Source organism: Citrus sinensis, chromosome 3 (assembly GCF_022201045.2).
Source record: "Citrus sinensis cultivar Valencia sweet orange chromosome 3, DVS_A1.0, whole genome shotgun sequence".
NCBI lineage: Eukaryota > Viridiplantae > Streptophyta > Magnoliopsida > Sapindales > Rutaceae > Citrus > Citrus sinensis.
Genome location: NC_068558.1, coordinates 4,635,906 through 4,654,121, shown reverse-complemented (window position 1 = coordinate 4,654,121; position 18,216 = coordinate 4,635,906). Strand labels below are relative to the sequence as shown.

The 18,216-nt window shown below is 34.0% G+C and overlaps 2 protein-coding genes across 6 annotated transcripts; one reads left to right on the top strand and one right to left on the bottom strand.

Moving 5' to 3' along the window:
• Positions 1-446: 446 nt before the first annotated feature.
• On the bottom strand, positions 447-6,259 carry LOC102613667 (SNF2 domain-containing protein CLASSY 3-like). 5 transcript variants are annotated; one of them, XM_025099211.2, is made up of 5 exons: positions 6,038-6,259; positions 4,513-5,323; positions 3,309-3,464; positions 1,076-2,952; positions 449-950 (listed from the first exon to the last, which is right to left on the bottom strand). In XM_025099211.2, exons 2-4 carry the CDS (start codon positions 5,299-5,301, stop codon positions 1,078-1,080), a joined length of 2,820 nt encoding a protein of 939 aa, XP_024954979.2. In that variant the 5' UTR covers positions 5,302-5,323; positions 6,038-6,259; the 3' UTR covers positions 449-950; positions 1,076-1,077. The 5 variants fall into 5 exon arrangements, with proteins under 5 accessions (XP_052293967.1, XP_052293966.1, XP_024954978.2 ...); XM_052438007.1 differs by lacking the exon at positions 6,038-6,259 and adding an exon at positions 5,881-6,026 and having other exon boundaries at positions 447-2,952; positions 4,513-5,301; XM_052438006.1 differs by lacking the exon at positions 6,038-6,259 and adding an exon at positions 5,881-6,003 and having other exon boundaries at positions 447-2,952.
• A 5,377-nt stretch (positions 6,260-11,636) lies between these two features.
• LOC102620719 (novel plant SNARE 11) lies at positions 11,637-16,102 on the top strand. Its single transcript, XM_006476999.4, has 10 exons — positions 11,637-12,106; positions 12,199-12,291; positions 12,825-12,918; positions 13,029-13,066; positions 13,570-13,661; positions 14,035-14,114; positions 14,225-14,281; positions 14,430-14,522; positions 14,608-14,682; positions 15,540-16,102. The coding sequence occupies exons 1-10, from the start codon at positions 12,033-12,035 to the stop codon at positions 15,627-15,629; spliced, it is 786 nt and encodes a 261-aa protein (XP_006477062.2). The 5' UTR covers positions 11,637-12,032; the 3' UTR covers positions 15,630-16,102.
• The last annotated feature ends 2,114 nt before the right edge of the window (positions 16,103-18,216 follow it).

The window sequence follows — 18,216 nt, the reverse complement described above, 5'->3', positions numbered from 1 at the left end:
AATAATATTAAAATAAGATATCCGGATCCAGGTTCCGGATATACAGGTTACCTCCAACCTGAAACATCCGGGTCATTAAAATTCATTTCGGATACCGGATTTTTTACACTCCGGTACGGGTTCAACCCGGCCCGGATTTTCCGGGTTCGTCCGGGTCCGGGCCGGGTGCACACTCATCTTTTACCATGAAGCCTCGGGGAAGCCACATTGATAGGACTATTCATAATACCCTAGTGACTAAAACCCATATGTTGATGCACGGATTTGAAAGATTCTAGCATACCCACTGCCCTGTCATATATCCTCAAAGACTAAAACCTTCCTTTTCAGCAAGTCAACAACAGCCATGATAGGACCAAAAACAACATAATCTCTTGTTTAGTACAATTCACCGTCGCATACAATTTTACAGAGACAACTCTTTAACATCCTGATAAACCAATTCCACAAAAAAGCCAAAGGAGGAATATTTCCAGAATTATTTAATATAATCACAACTCAAAAAGGCATGTATGTAGAGGCGACATAAGACATAAGCACAGAGTAGAATCATCAAATAAGATAAATATGTTCTTAAAAAAAACGGAGAAAGAAATATTTAATTCCAAAAGAATTTGTATAAAAAGGGGATGTCAATATAGCTTAACACGGTATAATCACTAAAAGTTTCCACACAAATTACAAAACATCAAAATCCCCTTTCTGTTAGGCGGCCGCTGTGTTGTCCTCATCCTCAGATATCTTTTTTGTTACTCCCAAGCACACAACCCAAAAAAAAAAAAGCCATGGCAGCATAAGTTCATGACAGAACAACTTAGCTCCCAGATACCTTGAAGAATACAGCAGAGCAGTGCAAGAACAAGCATTTTCTGTGCAACACAACAGCTTGGAGATAAATACATACTAGGGACTAGGCATCTTTCTTTAAACAATATCTGGTATCCTAGGGCCTGCACACCATGCCAGCATGTTTGGTATACAATACCAAATTATTTAATGAGACATAACATTTTGCAATATGACTCGCATAATTTACTGATTAAACAACCATCTTTAAGAAGATTGTTGAACATACCATCAAGAGCTCTTATTCAGAAACTCGCCAAAAGTCTCAATCAACTCAGTTTCTTTGGGCTGAGGGATTATAGCATTAATCAATGTTTCAGATGGATTGTTGTAAAGTTGAGCCATCTCCTCTAAAATTTTATCCTCCAATGGTTCAGATGCAGTTGTCTGATCATTACCACCTCCATCCGAAGAAGGGAACACCATATTAGACCACCAGACTTTCCTAGCCTGTCGACGTAATTTATCCCATTCCAATGTCTCAGATGTAATCAGATGGTAAACATGCACAACTCTTTTCTGACCAAGCCTATACGCTCGGCTTATAGCTTGTCTCTCCACAAATGGGTTCCATACAACATCAAGCAGCACTACTCTAGAAGCCCCTACAAGATTTATTCCCTCACAACAAGCCTTTGTCGAGGCAAGCATTATCCTTGCTTGACTGGATGGATCATTGAGAACATTAATGGATGACTGCCGCTTTTTCACGTCTTGTTTGCCATCCATATATAATACCTCCTGCCCTTCTCTCCAGTTGAATCTATGTCTCAGCTGCTCCATTATCAGGGTTAAAGGCTCTATGTATTGACTGAAAACTAAAACTTTTTCATTAGTACTAAGCTCAAGGAGGATCAAAAGAAACCTTGTCTTAATTCCAGCCTCTGGATCCAATTTAAGCCTTGCTAATTTGGCACTGTCAACATCAAAACTCTCAAAGAATTGCTGAGGTAAGAGAGAAGGATGCACAGAGATTAAAGAGACACAATAATTCAATTCAACAAAGCTCTTTACTCCTTCAACAGCCTTACAGAGCCTCTTCTGAAACTCGTCTGGCTGTAAAATAACCACAGAGTGCCTCAGTCCAGGAAGACTTTCTTGTAACACTGTACCTTTATGTACATTCACAAATGGGGCAATCTTCTCTTTGAGCTCTTTCAGTTTCTCATCATCTCTGTGGTTGGCACATCTACCAATGGAACTGATCAGAGAGGCATGTTTTGCTTTACTTTTCTCGTGCCCACTCTTTCTAACAGTACGTAGCACCTCTCCAAACTCTTGCCGCACCAAACTTAAAGTATTTTCCAGCTCCTGAAAATTATTCTGGAAGGGAGTCCCTGAGAGGATGATACGCCGTCTTGTTTTAATGCGGCTCAGAGCCTTAAACATGCAAGTGTCATCATTTCGAGGAGTGTGTCCTTCATCAAAGACAAAAAGACCAGGAAGGTCAAGAAGGATTCCACTTAATTCATCACCACTAACAAGCTTTTCAAATAACCTGTAACTAAGTCCCAAAATCCCTGTCCCCATTTTCCACGAATAGAGCTTCACATACCGTATAAGGCCCACTTTCCCTCGTCCACGTTTCCTGTTGTCCATTAAAGCCACAGCACCATTGTTTTCTTTTCCAGACAACTCTGGCTTGTTCAAGTTGTAAAAGGGAATGTCAATTCCCCACTTTTTAAACTCTTCTTCCCAAGTAAGCAGCATGCTGCGGGGAGCAATGATGACAGGCCTGCATCTTGGATGCAATTTCATATATGCTTGCAGAAATACAAGGGTCAGACCGGTTTTCCCAGTCCCCGGAGCATGCGATATGATACATCCATTTCCACCACCAGTACTAGTTGAGTTTTTCAGCTCATCAAGGTCTATTCCTCCAGCAATATTCTTCCAGATAAATTCAAAACCTTCATGCTGATGTGGAAACATTTTTTTCCTAACATCTCTAGGAACAAGCTCCCAAACTGTGCCTTGGGCATGAGTAAAGGGATCACAGCCTGACTGGGAGTCAAAACCAGAGTCACGGCTGTTAAGGTCGTCAAGAAATGAAGGATCCACATTGTTGTACTCCCTCCATTCTGCTCTTCTACTAGGAGATGTAGCCTGCGACATCCCAAACAAAGTTCAAAAAATCAGATAAGTTATGCTTAATTTATTCTTTAAAAAATTAAAAGAGAGAGATATGAGAGTCAAAAAGAATTAAAAACTGAGCTTCTGTCATAAATCAATCAAATTAACATAATCTACTATGTTTTGGTTCCAATTCCAGATTAGCAATTGAAATCTTAGTAAGCATTCAGCTCATGAATATAATTTAAATCCATAACAAACAATGTGCAATATACATCTTTTAATAAGTAATTTCCTACTCGGGAAACACTCATCTCTATGCAAAGTACATCACATAAGCAATTTAACTAATAATCAACATAAAGAAAAACATAAAAGTCATTACTTACAAAAGGTGGATCAATATCTTTAATTGACTTCATATAAGAGCAGACTGTGCAATAAAGACCGTATTCCTCATTAAGGATGAGATCATGATCCCCTCGTTGACAACGAGTTTTCGCAGTTTCAACCTCATTAGATGAAGCAGCTTCATTTTCAGCCAGCTAATTAAAAAGGAACAACTTCTGTTTACCACATTCTTCGTTCATAAATGCAAATACCAGTAAACAAAATATAATAGATTTGATAAGCAAACAATCATAAATTTGTTAACACCAATCATGAACACATATATATCTAATCAGTTCAACAAACATATTTCATGCTATAAGATCACAATTAAAAAATGAACCAAAATTATTTAGAACAGCAACAAAACCAAGCATCTTTAATCACAAATGCAAATAACAATACACAATATATAATAGACTTAATCAGCTAAAACAATCATAAATTTGTTAACACTAATCATGAACATATATACCTTAACGGTACAACAAACATATTTTTATCACTAAAAATCACATTTAAGAATATGAATAAAGATAATTTAGGGCAGCAACAAAGTCAAGCATCTTTGTCATAAATGCAAATAACAATAAACAAAAATATAATGAATTTGATTAGCTAAAACAATCATAAATTTGTTAACTATAGCATATGCCTCATCAGTTCAACAAACATATTTTCATGCTAAATGATCACAATTAAGAATATGAATCAATATAATATAGTACAGCAACAAAGTCATGCATTTGACCCTTGCATCATCAATTTATTCCATAAGCCTCTGATGTAAAATAGAAGTTCATAAAACTTAGAAGTAATTTAAAGAATAAAGAGCAATAGGTATACTAATTACTACAGAGCAATTTCACTTCTGTCTACAGCATGCAAATTTGAAGTTGGAACCTCAATTAAATCTATTAAATCAACATGTATATCCTTTAAACTAAAGCCTACACCTGAAAAAGAAAAAAGAGTAAGCCTGTTTTTTACTTTTTAATTACAATATGGATGATAATGGCATTGCTTAAAATCTAATTGCCAATACTTGTTCACAGAGTAATTTATGAATAACATTGTCAGGCAGCCAACAGGAAACAATAATAGGTTACAATGCAATCTAAGAAAGAATATAAAAACTTAAATCAATAAAAACAATCCTAATGTAATGCTTTTGTGCTCAATCAAATTACAAACTCGACATACGATGGAAGAGTTAGTGGAATGCAGCTCGCTGACTTTGCGAGCAAAGTCCATCTCAGCCCAGAGATAACCCAAGCCATCATCACACTCTGATTTCTCTGATGGAGTTGACTCCTCATCATCATTGAATGATTGACTCATCTCATCTCTTAAAACCTCTCTGCTGGAAGATGGATAATCTTCTGAGGGAGTTTCTTCCGTATTCAAAATGGATTTCAAAATAATTCTTTCAACATGATCATGTTTCAGCTCACGGTTGTGCTTTCCCTTGGTTGACTTTTTTAATTTCCCCTTATTTTTCGTACGTGCTTCCAGTAAACTTTCATCATCAGTTTCCCTCTCCTCCTCCTCCTCCTTCTCACCGTCATCATCACCATCATCATCCACGTAATCATCATTAATTACATACTCATCAGTTGTCTTTGACCCCAAACTACTATTCTCAGCATCTAAATCCAAATCTTCTTCAGGACAACAATCCACTATAATTGGCCTTAAAGGATCACTTCCATCATTGTCACTTTCTGATTCTGACAAAAAACCACCACAATCATCATCAACTTGTTTTGATCTAGTCCCCTCCTCCTTCTCCTCCTTGTCACTCACATTGTCCATTTCAAATCCTTTGACACATTCATCATCCTTAGAACTGGATGATTCATTAACCTTAGAACTAGACGATTCAGCCCCATATTTTTCTTGTCCTTTGTTTTCCTTAAGTTTTTTATACTTCTCCTCAATCATGCGATTTGTTTGAGAACGGGTTCTTTTTGCTATCGGTTGCCTCTTCATCTGCAAAAATTCAGTTTTCCCACTGTCACAAATTCAAAGAAAAATAAGACATCAATATCTACACACAAAATATAAAACACATTTACTACATACACACAACAGAACAACAACAAAAGAAAGTTTACGAAAACACAGACACAAACGAAGAGAGAACAAAAACACAAAACAAACAGAAACAAAAACAAACAGCAAAAGAAGAGAGAAGAATGCTACAGAAAAATTTTTAGGTCTCCGGCGAGGAAAAAGAAGAGAGGAGAATGCTACAGAAACAAAAACACAAAGAGGGGAGGGAAAAAAAAAGAAGGCACGCTGCAGACTGCAGATAACTCATTGATTATACAAAAGTAAGCATGAAAATAGAATGAAAGCGACAGATGGTGATACTAAAAAAGGTAACAACCAACGGCGAGAAAAAGAGAAAACTGACAGCGGCGTTCTGGTCTAACGGCGAGGAAAGGAGCAAACTTTATAAACTCTCTTGCATTACAACGCTTGAAAACATAAAGTTTATGCACCAAGAAAAAGAGGAAACTTATGGCAACATTCTAGTCTAACGGCGAGAAAAGAGAGGAAACTTACGGCAACGTTCTAGTCTAACGGCGAGTAAAGGAGGAAACTTTATGAGCTCTGTACGTTGCAATGCTTGAAAACAAAAGTTTATGCAACCAAAACTAAAACGCAGAGGGCCGAACATAAAACGCAGAAAAAAAATACATAAATGAAAGAGAAAACTCACCAGAGATTTGAACACGTAAAGATTTTTCAGAAAGCTTCAAAGGGTGTGAATGGGCGGGAATGCATGGAAGGACAAACACGGCGAGTTTATGGCCAAAGCTGTTGCCTTTGTTTTTGTTTTGCTCTTTCTCTCCCCCAAAAGTCCTCCAGCAGTGCTACGGATTTTGTTAGATGTCCGAATTACCCCTATTCAAACATGAGTACCGATCCCTTCAAGGACAATAATGGGTTTTCGTAGAGTGCTATGCGAGCACTGAGTTTGCGTGTGAGTTGACTTTTACAGGACTTGCTTTCCTCGAATCGATTGGGTTTTAAAATAAATTAATAATAAAAAGGAAAACAATAATAACAAAGCAGAATGGAGAAGCGGAACGAGCGGATAAAAGGAGAATGAAGAGTCACTGACGAGTTAGGAAAAAGATTTTGTGGGTATTTGAAAAAAAAAGTTATATATATATAATTTCATAAAATTATCCGGAACTATTTTATAAATTATAATTACTTAAGGAAGAACAAATATATCTTTGAACTAATAAATAAATCTAGTATTTCATTAAATTTTTATGTTGGAAAATACTTAAAAACTAAATATTTAGTATTTTTTTTCTTTTTTAATGTCAAACAACAATCCACAAGTTTTCATAAACATTATAGAAGCAATATTTTCTAGTTCGTGGATCACATTACATTCCCCCATCCAGTGGCGAAGCTAACACCATATTTTGGGGTGGACTATTAAATTTATTTTTATTTTTTTATAAATATAAATAAAGACAAATTCATAAATTATAATTAATTATTATTATTATTAAAAAGCTAACCCGGGCTGCAACCTTTAGCTTTGCCACTGCCCCCATCAACACCAAAATCTCTGATTTGTTTATCTATTGAGCTCCCTCTCCATATAGACGTTATTTCATAAAAAAATAAAAGAGTTAAAAATATATATTTAAAATTTTAAATGCAATTCAAGCTACACAATACTTAATAATGAATTTAAATTCCGTAAGGTATTATTCGACTAAAGGAATCTTCCTCTCCCCTTAGATTATCCTAACCACATATAACATTAGTGTTCATTAGTATTAGATTAATTTAATTAAAAATCATAAAGTTATCACACACGCACGCGTCTACATGGTTATACTTACAACAATAATAATTAAACTAGGGTAAAACATCCCCCCTCCCCCCAATTTTCACTGATTTATGTTATTTTCTCAAATTGGTGATTAGCTCCTTTTAAACTTGAGCAGTGCCGCATTTATGCATTTGAATATCTAAAAATTTCATCTCAGTAAAATGGTTAAATATGAAATTTTATAAGTTATAAACATGTAACTTTTGAATTAATGGATGACACATCATTAATGACCAACTCTAGAGAGTTAAGTATCCTGAATTCTGTTTTTTTAGTAAATCTGTAGTTTGTTTTGGGGTGAAGAGATCTAAGGGTCAAAAAATAGACACGTCGGTGTAGATATGAACTAGCCAAGTCGATCGATTGCAAGTAAAACGTTTAAATTTAAGAGTGATGATACAACTACGAATTTATTTTGTACAAACTAATTTGACATTAACTCATTGGTTTAAAAAAAATATAAAATAATAAAAATAAATCATGTCGATCAGAAGATATATAACTCAATCAGTTAAATCATGCCATATCAGTTTATACAAAAAAAAATAATTATACAAGAATTTGTATATATATTATTATTCTTTAGATATTAATATAAAATTGATAGATAAAGCAACTTTATTTGGATCTGCAATAGTAAAGACCTCACCATTTGACTTTCTAACCAAAGCTCCTAATCCTGCAAAATTACTGTTTAAATTGGTGGCAGCATCAACATTGAACTTTAAATCAAGAATCAAGATTCAAGAGCAGTGACCATAATAAATGGAACTATAAAATTTTAATAATAATAAATAATTTTTATTTATACAATTTTTATTTTTAAATTTATATTAATCAATCATTTTAATAATAATAACTAGTTAGTTTATTCTTAGATGAATTAAACAATTATTTTATTCTATAAAAGTTTAAAAATAAAAACATTATAATTATAAGAATATCCATAAAATACTTAATATAACAAATAAATCTTAATTTTAATTATAGAAAAATTTACAATAATTAAAGGTTGGTTGAAAGATAATTTCCCAAATTTTTTAATATCTATTTGAAAGTTGGACATAGCTTTAAAAGAGCAACGCCCAGATCTTTCTGTTTCAAATGCACCGATCAGGCGATCACATCACCGGCGTTTGCACTAATCAAATATTTATCTCGAGAGTAGGAATAAATCTTTACTTAATAATTTTGAGTATTTAAAATTTGATTGGTTGGGCATGACATGACTAGTCATTTAAGCTCATGATTACCATAGCCCATAGGCTGCTTTAAATGGCGCGAGAGTACATTGGCTGTAGCAGATTGCAATGGCGTTTTACGTAGTTAAAATGAACAGCAATGGCAACCAGACTGGCTACCTGCCAGCACAGCAGTACACTCAAAGTAGATATCTGAGTCTGATAATCTGACTATCTGAGAGTTCCACCATGTTCTGCTGATTCTACGTTCCTTTCCTAAATGGAGGAATAGAAGATCTCATATCAGCCTGTACGCGCGATTCGCATGGTCAAATGTTCTGGACTCAAATATCAAGGACCGCTGCCGCTTTTCAGATTTCTTCACCCATTTTCCCCGTTCTCATTTACAAAACACATTTTCGAAAATTAAAATAAAAATTAGAAAAAAAATTATCGGTTGGTTATAACTTATAAATAAGAGCGACATATAATGTAATATATTATTGTTATTTTTGATAATGCAAGTCATATGTTCTTGTGATGTTGAATTTCGAGTAAATTTTAGCTCATTGACTGCTGTTAATTTCAAGTCTGGTACACCACTTTATGGATCTTTATTTACCTTTGCCACCAGCATCGCAACTGGGAACTGGCAGATGGGGAATGGCTATTTTCCTTTCCTTTCTATTTGTATTTGTAACTAATGCTGCAGTTGAAGAAGCAAAAATAAATGCGCAGTTAAGATTCAGGAATATATCTAATAATAAATTAAATTAAATTAAATTAAATTGAGGAATATACTCCCTCCAACAAAAAAAATAATTAGATTGAAGAATATAATGGGGCATCGCAAAGATATCATGACATGTATAAAATAAGTAAATTATATTATAATATGTGTGTATTTATTTTAAAAGACCATTGTAGTTACATTAAATTTAATTACATATGTCATGCATGCATCAATTAGTTTTATTATATTTGATATATTATAAAATTTTTATCTCAAAAACATTATTCCATTTTCTTTTTTCACAATATACATTATACATATATAAACTACTAATGTAAACTTATTAATATAAATTAATGTGTGCACTATTTGATTGAAAGATCAAAGATAAGAATTAAATTGTTATTATTACATCTTTTATTATTGTTTATTACATGAGGTTTTTTTTTTCGTCTTGAATACTATTACAAATAAACATTAATATGGGATGGTGTGACTGAAAAAATATAAATTAAAAGCAATGAAATAAATAAAATAAGATAAATTGTGATAATGTCCTTTATTATTCACAATTTGTGTTATGATTAGAGCAACATAAAAAGTATTTTCAAATGAGAGTTTACCACTTAATTGAAGAGCCATATCAACTAAAAAAATAAAAGATAAAAACTCTTCAAATGAGATGATATTTCTCTCTTTTCAATATTGAAAATAGAAAAATATTATTTCATTTGAAAAATCATATTTGAAGAGTTTTTTGGAGTCTTTAATTTAATATTATATTATTTTTCTCATAATTCATGACTTTTGAAAAAAAAGTTTGATTAAAATAATATATACTTATTTTTATTTGAAAAGTATTTTGGAAGATAACTTATTTTTTCACTTTTCTATCTGTAAGATAAATAAGTAAATAAGTATTTGAAGAGTTAAATTAGAAGAATCATTTGGTGATGCTCATGAATAATAACATAGTGAAGATAAGGATCTTATTATTATCACCTTTTTTATATTGTTTTTGTTTTCCTTTCAAGTGATATTACAAATACAAAATAAGTAATCCTTCAATTTTTTGGGAGAATTATGTCTTCTTGGAAATTAGACCTTATTATTATTATTACACAACCCATAATATTAATACATTTAATTTAACTTTTAATTTTAGTGAAGCTCAGTATCCAGATTGTCATTTCAAATCTATAAAAGAAGTGAATTTCTAACGTACTTGTTCAGCTGTTCACTCAGTTTTTTTTTTAATTACATGAGACTATTGCTCAAATTACAGTTCAATTTTTTTTTTGATTACATGAGACTATTACTCAAATTACAGTTCAAATTACAACTCATATTACATGATAGTATAATTGATATGTACAATCATATATTTATACTGAGCCTTGTTAACATTAATGTTGATATGGCACCGCTCAGATTTTTAACCCTCTCAAATATTCGAGGAACGCCAAACTCTCAATCTGAGAGAAAGACTGCCTTCACTCGAGCTCAAGGGCTCCAAAGAAGGATATTTAAATTAAACTCCTACAATGCGTCTGCGGAGACTCGAACTCCTTCCCTCACAAATGTGAGGGAGGGGCCCAAGTGGCTAGCTGTTCACTCAGTTGAATGCTCAAAAGCGATAACTTATTATTTAAAAAAAATCTCTATTGTACCTAATGGATGCATATTATAATATATTATTAAAAATATTAAAACAATAACCATTCAGATATTTATAGTAAAAAAAATGGACCTAACTAAATTTCTATTAATGAGCGATAACTAAAGTTGTTCATGGCTTCATGCTCTTAGAACTTGCAAGGGCTTCTAATGCTCGGTATGCCAATAATACTAATAAATTCTGGATTGTATTTATCTTAGACTATAAAAACTTGAAAAAAAAGAAAAAAAAAGAATACACACACATACATACATATATATATATATGAGGTATTTTCATGTTTTTAAAAGACGGACACATTATTAAATCATATAATTTAAAAAAGATCAATATCTAATTCACCATAAAAATGTATGATTTAGTAATATGTTTGTGTAATTTAATAATATATCTGTACTAACTCTATTATGAAAAGAATGAAGGTGTTTACATGAGATAATATATGTAGAGTTGATATTATTACGAGGGATCCCCGGATTGCCTATTATGAGTAGTTATTGTGAAGTTATTAGCTAACTTTTTTTCCTACTTAAAAAAACAGAAAAAAGGACAAATCATTTTTCAACGGGGTGAAAGATCCTCCCACGGGAATTCCGTAGACGTCACGAAAAATCTTCAAATCAGACGGTCAGCAGGGTTCGACGATACGGTATGCTAGCAGTGGACCCCACCAGTTGGCCAAACCACTTAATAAGTAGGCAGAGCGCACAAGACACCGCGTGCTTGACGGGCCCCACAGCTACAGTTTCTTTTTAAAAACTAGCCGAAAATGCGGCCAAAATTATCGCTAACAATAAAACAAAATTAAATTATTTTTCAAACCTTTCACTCTCGGAGCCGAAACCTCCAAAACTAACCAATGACAATTCAATCAGCTCAATAATAATAATAATAATAACGAACACAGTAAAACAAAATTAAATTACAAAAATAAACCCACCCAAATCATATTCTGTCAATCACGACAACACATTGTTTGTTTATGCTGTTTAGATCGGGCGACATTGTAAGTCCTCGTTTTGGTCTCCCCGATCGATACAGCCACCTACATTGTGCGGATCGAATCCGAATTTGAAATTGCCGATTTTCCATTGAGACTCAGCGGATCTGATTTTGAATAGTAGATTTTCGAGTTTTCATTTTTTTCTTTTCTATTCTTTTTTTAATTAGGAGCTTCATTCGTTAGTTTTTTTTGGTGATGATTAATTTGGCGGTATAAGCTTTATAAAGTTTCGAGCTGCATTCTGAATTTTTTTTTGAGAGATGGATCTATCATCGATCAGCGACGATTTAGCGGAGATCAATGGACAAATCACTGACATTTTCCGTGCTTTATCGTAAGAAATACATAAAACACAAATACACACACACACACGCACACACACATACACATATATAAACATTTGTAAATTTATGTGTTTTGTTGCAGAAATGGATTCCAGAAATTGGAGAAGATCAAGGATGTTAATAGGCAGAGTAGGCAGTTGGAGGAGCTTACGGATAAGATGCGGGAATGTAAAAGGTATTTAACATATGTACTGTTCTTATTATTAGCCCTTTTTTCCCTTTTCTAGCTCCAAGATGAATCTAATACGCACTTTGCTCAATAATTTAGTTCGTTTCCTGAACTAATTGTTGTTAGTTAGTAGAGCAATCATAGACAGTGACTATCATCGTTTGCAATTTTTACATTTTTGAACTAGTATACCATATGTGTAACGTACTTCCTTGAAGAACATTGGCTATGAAATGAAGTACAAATGAATATTAGATTAGGACGTTCCTAGATTTACAAAATTCGTGACGTCGACCCTGTACTTGCTACTGTGTAGTGATTGACCGTTCAAATTCAATGAGATTGAAGTTGTGTGATTCAGTGGAAGCTGCCAAACAATTTGGGAACTCTAGTTTGTCAATCTCTAGATGCTAGGCTTGAACTTCTAGATATCTCACAAAGACTGCTGTCTAGATTGGTCGGCCAATATGCTGCTGGTGATGTTTTCAATATGCTTTCTCTCTAGTTTGAAACAGAGCAATGTCTTCCTGTCATTTCAGGCTTATCAAAGAGTTTGACAGAGAAGTTAAGGATATAGAGGGTAGAAATGATCCAGAAACCAACAAGATGCTAAGTGAGAAAAAACAGTCAATGGTGTGCTTCAATCTCTAAATTTTATTGATAATTTGACGCTCTAAATTGTTGTATTTTTTTGTCAATTTATATCTCAAGTTTGCTTGATGCTGTCTGCATTTTCTCTGCAGGTCAAAGAGTTGAACTCATATGTGGCTCTAAAAAAGCAGTAAGTTTGCATATGTTCAAAATTACCACTATTTTGCTTCTTGTAGGTTGTAGCTTCAAGAGCAGTTTTATTCATGTACATTGCATCTGAATGTTTTGAATATCATATTTCTTTTGTGTTCTCTTATGGTTTATGATTCCTGTTCAACCTTGTATAGTTACTGAGTTTCAGTGAAACTTTTTTTTTTTCCTCTGGAAGTATATGATGCTCAAACCGTTGATTGGATTAATTTCATTAAGTTTAGATTTTTTTTAATTATTTTTTCTTCTCTTGTGGGGTTGATCCTTTCGTTGCCAATCTGTATACAGTTCCATACTTTCTCTTTTCCACTCTATTTTTGTCATGAAGTGGCAAAATGTTAATAATTAAAGCTCTTGCATTCTTGCATTAATTATGTATACAGTGCCGTAATTGTGGTAGTTATTGTTTTCTATTGACTGTTAAATAATTTTCAGTCATGCTTCTGATCCCTGAATTGCACTTATTTTGATGTTGGCTTTCAGACATCAAACCAATCTTGAAAACAACAAACGAGTTGATCTCTTTGACGGGCCAAACGAAGGGTTTGCTGAAGACAATGTTTTGCTAGCTTCATGTAAGAATATAGCCTATTCTTGAGCATGATTTTTCATAGCTCTGTCTACATAGAGGTTCAAGTGTTATAAATAATAGTTGGAAATTTGGGTATAAAACATTGCAAGAATATACATTCACTGCTAAAATGCGTATTTTCTCTAAGGAATTCGGAAATAATTGGATTATTCACTCCATGGTATCTGTACAGTTGTGAAATTTCACAACTTTGTTGTTTTTGTAATGTTCTTGTACACCATTAAATGCTGTTGCATTAGACCACGCTTCCCACGTATAACACAATTGAACTTTGACATATTTGCAGTTAATCTAACTCTAGGAGTTGTTTTCTTCCAACCAAAGCATTTCTAAGGTTGAGACTATTTATTTTGCAGCCATGACAAATCAACAACTAATGGATAGTGGAAATCGAATGATGGATGAGACTGATCAAGCCATTGAGAGATCAAAACAGGTTAGTGTGTGTTCAGAGGAAGACTACAGTTTCCAGTTCCAAAGTTTGGTTGTAAGTTCTGTAGTTCACAAAATAAAGAAGTAATTGTCCCCTCTGCTTACTTATGATAGGTTGTTCATGAAACTATTAACGTTGGAACAGAGACAGCCGCAGTGCTCAAGGCTCAGGTTTGCAATTTCGACAGCATTCGAAGAATTTGAATTTTATGGACTTTGGCAATTTTGAGTTTCAATTTATCTTTTTGGCTACTTTCTTTTCATTGTACGAGACTAAATGTGGCTTTGGGAGCTGAACATTTTTATGTCTCATATTCAGACCGAACAAATGAGTAGGATTGTTAATGAGCTAGACTCTATCCATTTTTCAATCAAGAAGGCTTCTCAACTGGTCAGGGAAATTGGTAGGCAGGTCAATCTCTGAATTATCCACTTCCTTTTCTTTTGTATAATAGGTTCAGTGTAATTATGTTACTCACTTCATTATATTTCATCAGGTTGCTACTGATAAGTGCATTATGGCAATGCTCTTCCTTATTGTCGTTGGAGTCATAGCCATTATAATAGTGAAGGTATGAAATCTATTTATACTTGTTCATTAAATGGAGATTGGTATTTCCCGTTGAAATGGAGATTGTTCTAGTCATTCAATGGGCAATGCGATCACCATTTCATTCACCACAAAACCTTTCTTTTACACAAGAGCATCAGATTTGCCTTTGTCTAGACTTGATTGGCTATGTTATTAGGTCTTTCTGAGAGTGTACTAGTTTAAATGTTTCGTGCTTTCACAATAGCTAACTCCACAAATATTTGCCACTGCTTAATTGGAAATTGATACGAGAATTTCTTTGTGATCTATTGTTTAATGCCAGTGAGGTTGATAAAACTTGTTGCAGAACACTTACTGAAGTCGATCAATGAAAAAACTGGTTAACGTATGCGTTAAGTTAGGATCTTTGTTTTAGCTTAGCCAGAGGACAAATGGCTTGATCATGAAAGTACCTGATTCGACCTAGAATATTAGAGTTTTGATAATTTTGGGGAAAAGCACTTGGATCTGTTCCCTTTTAAGAACATATTGAAGCACTATTACCTAACATCCTTATCGGCACAGTATTCTATAAATCAACTAGATTAGCTAAATTTGCTTTAGCATATGATGAATCTGTTGCTGGGAAGGGTATATTCCCAGAAAGTATCATTTACTTTTTCAGTCTTTTAATCAATCAAGGTTATGATTCCTTATCCCCTAAAATAAAAATGAAAAAAGAAAAACTAGATTACCTCGTCAACTCCTCAGAAAATTTTCACCGTTTAGAAGCCATTCTGCCAAATGCTGCCAGTGCAGGTTGCCCCACACATCCTCTTGTCTGCATATTTCCGGTGTTCATGCACTTGCCTCATCATTTTTAACTTGATATTGCAGCTTGTGAACCCGAACAACAAAGACATCCGGGATATTCCAGGATTAGCTCCACCTGCAATGGCTCGAAGATTACTTTCGAATCCTAGATAAATTGTTACATCTGACATCTCATGAGAGTTCTAGGGTGATCTGCAGTCTGATTGCAACTATCATTAGCATAGCTTGTGTGCCAGTTGGCCCTTCCCAGTGTTGCAGAATGCATCTGTTGTAGAATTGTTTTAATTATTGGTACTACGATGGAGAGATTTCCAGGCTTCCCCAATTTGTTATCGCAGCTTATTGGTAGCTTCAATCATTCGAGGAGTTTATGGTTATTTTTCCGACATTTGGTGAAAATCATCCTCCAATCCAGGGAGAAACCGTACCATAGTATGTGTATTTGAGATTGTATCGGTTCATATCCTGTATAATCACAGTTGTATCACTTTCACTTGCCAATTTGTTTTTTGTTTTGAAGATTTGTTCCTTTACTTTTCACTTTAAACGGTCACGGACATAGTCAATGTCGGGTCTTGGATGGAAGTTGTAATCCTAGTCGACTAATCCATTTTCCTCTTCCTGAATTGTTTCCACTTTCCAATGCTTGCTTGCTGCCCTGTTTTTATGTGGGTAGATGGGCAGTCGCTGTTGCCAGTCAAGAAATATGTAACCTTTAGGAAGAGGGAAGGAAGAACCTGCGACATCTATGATTTGACTTCAACGACGCGGAAAAATGAAAATACAATACGAGACTGGACCTGTCTATGGTACAGATTCTGTAACAAACATCTCCCGTCATCCCACCATCCGATTTTCTATTGTTTAGTTTCTCACTCCACATCCAACCACATCCAACGGCTGATGCTGCAGTCTGTAGCTTACAGATTCTGTAAGCTAGTCAAGTCCTACGAGACTATACAAATGACGCAGACATATATCGTCCCAACTCCCCACCATGAGAGCCGTAGCCTTCATCGCTCTTTTGTCTGGGTAATTGCTGGGATTATGTCAAATCCAATACGAAAGTCCCGGAGAAAATTGTGGATATCATTGTATTCAGCCGTTGGATCACCATAAATTTATTTATATAAATAAATTTAAAGATTAGATGCAATAGTTACACGGTACCGCAGCCGGACTCAAAAGTCCCGTGGAAACAGCAGTCATAATTTAATGTTGTATCATATTTTTATTATTTTATGGAGACCGCTTTTACTTGTCAAACTGTTATTAAACACGGATTATCACTAATACCAAAAGTTACGTGGTTAGAATTAGATTGACTCGCAAATATTTTATGTGGTAATTGGAAAGACAACTACTTCTTGTCATATTTGAAAGCAGGGAAGTCGATATCAAGTTTAACTTTTAGGTGGAGGCAATACCCCACGCGTCAATGACTTTTTGTGTTTATCTAAATTAGTATTCATATTTAGAAATTTACAATTTCTTAAGGTGTAGTTTGAATACTTTTTTGAATTTTTTTCTTTTCGAAGAATAAGAATGTAGTTTGAATACCCCAGTTTAGAAAAAGTGATGTATTTTCAAATATTTGAAATAAAATTAACTCACGCTGATACATGATTTATTTTTAAATTTGACAATCCCTTATTATTAACTTGACTGTCCCTATTGTTTGCTTTTAAATTAATAAATGAAATACTTTCAATATTATGGCACATAAAAATTAAAAAATAAAAACTCGAATCTTTTGATTTTTCATTTAATCAAGTTGTGAATGAAGTAGCATCATCTCAATTCTCACAGCATAATTAATCCATTTTTTTTAATGCTTTGTACACATATCTCTAGTTATTAGGGAACATGGGTCGCCGATTTTGACAGTCATGTGTTACTCCGTCCACGTACCCAAAAGAACTCCCATAAAGTGAAGAAGAAAAACAGAAGCATCTCTGCCTCTCTGTCCATACTATGTTACAAAATAAAAGAGTCGCAGTCACAGTCAAACTCAGGCGATTCGCAAAGAATTATTTTAAAATTTCTCACAAAGAGAAAAGATAAATGAAAGAGCTCAAATGGGTCCGTGAAACTGTTATCCTATCTGTCGAGTCAAAAAAATGTCAATTGAAAGCTCTCTTTCTTTCCTAATGCTTTTTAGTCCGTAACATTCAATTTCAAAGTTCAGTATCGTTGTTCACACTGCCGAAAGAAGCACTCCAGCTGTTGTAATTTATGAACCTATCATTGTTTTGCCTTTTTTTAACTCCCCTGTTTCGAAACAACCCCCCACCGAGTTTCAATATAATAAGGTAATGCACATTTGCACCAAGGAATAATTTTTACTCTTATAGATTATTTAGAGTTTTTTTTTTTTTTAATATGTTGTTTGGTAGCATGGACTGTTAACTGACATTTTTAAGTACTATTCATATTCCTCCTCCTTATTCATGTTGTTTTTAATATGCCAAACCATGCTGCTCTTGATACAATAATTTAAAGCCGGGCGTAACGCGGGCAACAATAAAAAATTGATATAATAATATTCTCTACACAGAACACACTGACAGTCGTTTTCCACTTCAACGAAATCATGATCTTTGATAATGCAACGCTACCTAGTACGAGGCTCCCTCCCACACTAAGCCCGATTACAACTACTTTTTCCCACTTTATTGTAATCATACGACCGATTATGAACGAAATTATGAGTCGGCTAACCTTTTTCTTTGAACTGAAA

Bases quoted from the DNA above. Each gene is read 5' to 3' on its own strand.
- LOC102613667 (XM_025099210.2), bottom strand. From the start codon at position 5,301: ATGAAGAGGCAACCGATAGCAAAAAGAACCCGTTCTCAAACAAATCGC. The intron at 3,465-4,512 runs GTATGTCGAGTT...CTTTTTAATTAG, and splicing joins ATTCCACTAACTCTTCCATC to CTGGCTGAAAATGAAGCTGC. The intron at 2,953-3,308 runs GTAAGTAATGAC...GGGATGTCGCAG, and splicing joins AAGATATTGATCCACCTTTT to GCTACATCTCCTAGTAGAAG.
- LOC102620719 (XM_006476999.4), top strand. From the start codon at position 12,033: ATGGATCTATCATCGATCAGCGACGATTTAGCGGAGATCAATGGACAA. The intron at 13,067-13,569 runs GTAAGTTTGCAT...GTTGGCTTTCAG, and splicing joins TATGTGGCTCTAAAAAAGCA to ACATCAAACCAATCTTGAAA. The intron at 13,662-14,034 runs GTAAGAATATAG...TTTATTTTGCAG, and splicing joins CAATGTTTTGCTAGCTTCAT to CCATGACAAATCAACAACTA.